We start from the raw sequence: 3895 nt of genomic DNA, 5'->3' as shown, positions 1-3895 counted from the left end.
GGGGGGGTTACTGAATGTGGCAGTGTTCACTTACATCCTAAGGACAGTCCGATAGCAAGGATGACCACCAAGATGGCCCCGCCAGCTACTGCGGCGATCACTAACCATCTCGTTGAAGTCACCTTCTGTGATTTTCCAGGAATCACCTCGTCTGTTGAATAATATTTCTTCCCATCTGAAAAGAAGTAAAGAATAAAGCCTATTACCTGGTGTTTTTAAACTCGGTCCTGGTCGAGACGGATGCGTTCGCACCTTGGATATCTATGACAGCCTCAGTACGCACACGCGCGCGCGCGGGCGCGCACACAAATATACACGGACCCATTTAGAAATCCCAACCTCCTTTTCTTTCTTTCTCTCTCTCTCTCTCTCTCTCTCTCTCTCTCTCTCTCTCTCTCTCTCTCTAATTTCGTCGTTAGCCTAGTGGTTAGACTGTCGGGCCCATAATCGTGAGATTGCGGGTTCGGGGGTTCGAGACTCCGCTCGGTCCGACGTTGTGTCTTTGGGAAAGGCACTTTACACGGATTTCCCATTTGGCTAGACCGTTTCGGGGATTGACGTTAAACTAGGAGGTCACGCCTTTTAAATAACCTAATAGTGTTGATACGGGTGTTAAACCCATACTATTTCACTTTAAAAAAATATATATCTTTCTCTCGCTTATTTTCTATCTCTGCAACAGACAGACACCGGGACTATCAATTGACATTCTTTTCACGTACCTATCACTTGCATTATGTTGGTGCCAAAAAATCTCACGCTGTCATTATATTGGTCACTACTGGGTATTAAACACGATGGAAAAACTGACGAAAAGCTCAAACAAAAAGACAACTTAATCCTTTGTTGGGAATATGAAGTAAACAAACAACTTAAACACACGAAATCTCGTGGAAATTGAATACGAATTAAATTCGCCAAGAGTATGAAAATCTTAACTTACTCGTGTCATCGCACTGAATCTGGAAAGTCTGTGGTGAGTCGACAGGAGCGGAACTTTCGGTAGCAGCAACGACATCAGCTGTTTCCTGCTCATCTGGTGTGTTATACAAATTACCGGTACTGGAGTCCTCGCACTGAATCTGGATAGTCTGTTCATCGACAGCCGGCGAACTTCCGGTGGCAGCATCAGCTTCAAATGCTTCATTCTCATGCACTCCTATGTTATTTAGCTCACTGGAATTATCGTACTGCACCTGCAGGTCGACTCTAGGCGAAATTTCCGAGGCAGTAGCATTATCAAATGCTTCATTCTCATACACTCCTGTGTTATTTAACTCACTGGAATTCTCATACGGATTCTGCAGGTCGACTCTGGGCGAATTCTCCATGGCAGCAACAACATCAGCTGCTTCATTCTCTTGGACTGGTATGCTATTTAACTCACCGGAATTGTCATACGGAATCTGCTGGTCGATTCTGGGGGAACTTTCCATGACTGGTGTAAACTCTTCAGGCACTCCTGGGGTTTCAACTGAAATTACTCACAACTTGAATAACAAAGTTTTTGTTTGACAGTGGCAACCGAGGTCTCCTTTTTTCACAACTGTATTGAGGCTGTGCGATAATAATGTACTATATTCATTTCTCTGTTTCGTTCTCCGCTGATGTGATGAGGACTGTTAGAACATAAATTTTACAACACACAGATCTAGAATCTAGATCTAGAACCAGAAAAGATCCAGCGCCTAAAATGTAAAACTTCCGTGTTTACATTTTGTTCCTTTGTTGTTGTTTTCCCTCAATTTCGCTATAATGAACAACACTAACATTCCTAGCTCGAATACTCAGCACTTGCAAGGAAGAAAAAGATCGATTCTATTTTAAGCAATCTCTGTTGAGACGGCTGAGATTGAATGCAGGAGGAAGGTTGCCTTGTTCTGCCCTGTGCAGTCGGTATACATGATTAGTCTACAGTAGGCTACAGCTTTGTTGGCACTCTCGCAACTTCTAAGTGGCTGGGGATTTGTCTTGTAGATCTAATCCCGATTTAGTTCTCGCAATTGGTCCAACCACGTCCTTCCTTTAGGCAACTGTACAGATTAAATAGCAGTCCCGTAGCCACTTTCACTGAAAAGAAAGCAGGTTACAAGACAACACATGAGATACGACATTCCTTTAGACAACTGTACAGAACATTTTTGCACTTCCGTAGCCACTCTCACTGAAAAAGAAAGCAGGCTAAAAGACCACACATGTTTGTGTGACAGGACGTCCCAGGCTATAATATATTATATCCTGTTACGGTGTAGGCCCTACCCACTTAACTTGAATGATGAAAGGATTGGCTAGACGCTCAACGTTGACAAAAATAGAAATCTGACCTAGATATGGACACTCAGTCAACGACGCCAAGAGCGTAAGTTCGAAAAATGTTTGCACACCTCTTGGACCTAGATCTAAATTCTAGAGTCTAGTATTTTTCTTACCTGTTCACTTAACACATTAGTAGAGGTCAATACGGTATGTCTAAAGGTGTGCGCGCGCATGTGTGTGTGTGTGTGTGTGTGTGTGTGTGTGTGTGTGTGTGTGTGTGTGTATGTGTGTGTTCATGTGTATGTGTGTTCATGTTTTATGACTCAAAACTTTCTTCGTTACTTCCCATCTCCAACCCGGACCCCTTCCACTTCCACGCTTAGGCCTCGTATAGAGTAGCTGAGGTGTACACCAGGTACAAGTATCCTACACATCCTGAATGATTGTGTCACTTAGGTAAAATAACCGAAAATCTGAGAGCAACCGCCCTAGGCTATCGTTCCGATATCTAGAGATTAAATTAACTCTGTGCTTGTCAACCTTTCTTTTTAATAGCCAACTCCCACTTTAATGCCACCTTTGAGAGGCTAAAGTTTCGTTCCGGCCTCTGGTATGTATTTCCAAGCGGGCCGTTAAATAACACATGTCAGTACCTGGGTCAGGGACCGTAAATACCAAGATGACACAATCCTTCTTCGGCCCATTGCACACTGTCGGAGAATCTAGGTCAGTGACGAGGGTGCGTCACTCTGCGCCTCAATGAACTTTCGTCTGTCCGCATTCCCAAAAAAAATTAAAAATTAAAAAATCTAGATCTAGCTAATTGATTAATTTACCTGTGCCCACAAAGCGTTGCAAGCAACTTCTGCAGGCCAGCGACCAAATAAAAACGATTTTTAAAAAAAATCTTGATCCTGTAATACTGTAAAAACATTTTTTTCTCTTTGCGCCCTATATTAAAAACCGCTTGGATGCATATACGGGATAACTAAAATATATGACATAAGTGCCCCATATACGCTCAAATGTGTTTGTCAAACATTTTTTATCAATTTTGTTTTTACAGTTTGACGTTTTCCCGACACGCTCAATTTTTGGGTCAATTAGTTTGTGCCAAGAGTTTGAAATGGACGGACCAGCAGCGTTGGCTCTTGCTTAGGCCTCGCGAAGAAAAGAAAAAAAGAAAAGACAGTGACCTTGCCGGTGTTTCTTGACCACAGGAATAAAAAGAACTTTTTAAAAAAACCAATGAAGGCTCGTAGATATCATCTGCACCGGCCCCCAAACTTTTGAGAATCATCCAATATCTTCAACTCCTTCGAAAACTCGTCCGTATTGAGTTATTTTCTTTTTTATTTCTTCTTTTTTGGCATCCGCATACCACTCCCTGTATTTCAGCAGCAGAGTGTCATAGGCAGCTTTTAAAAAGATAAATCTCGGTCACATAATATTCTTTACTTTCCATAGTTTAGGCAAACTCTGGTACACTTTAATCAGTTCCAGAATATTTTTTTTCCATTCTTTGATGGCGCCATGATGATGTAAAAAGTAAATCTTTTCTACCCGACAGCAACTGAAAAAATAATGTTTGCACAAAAAAATTTGATGAAGCCCACACACGATCAAAAAGTTTGACGGT

General features: G+C 42.1%; 1 protein-coding gene across 1 annotated transcript in view; it reads right to left on the bottom strand.

Moving 5' to 3' along the window:
- The window catches only part of LOC101850759 (scavenger receptor cysteine-rich domain superfamily protein), a gene marked incomplete in the record, with an annotated part of 27849 nt that extends 25345 nt beyond the window's left edge, over positions 1 to 2504 (bottom strand). The window contains 2 exon segments of the mRNA XM_005110283.3: positions 35 to 175; positions 944 to 2504. Of these exon segments, the coding sequence (XP_005110340.2) occupies positions 35 to 175; positions 944 to 1436 (634 nt within the window).
- Positions 2505 to 3895: the final 1391 nt, after the last annotated feature.

This window comes from Aplysia californica, unplaced genomic scaffold (genome assembly GCF_000002075.1).
Source record: "Aplysia californica isolate F4 #8 unplaced genomic scaffold, AplCal3.0 scaffold00871, whole genome shotgun sequence".
Lineage (NCBI taxonomy): Eukaryota > Metazoa > Mollusca > Gastropoda > Aplysiida > Aplysiidae > Aplysia > Aplysia californica.
This window is presented reverse-complemented; position numbering and strand designations above follow the sequence as displayed.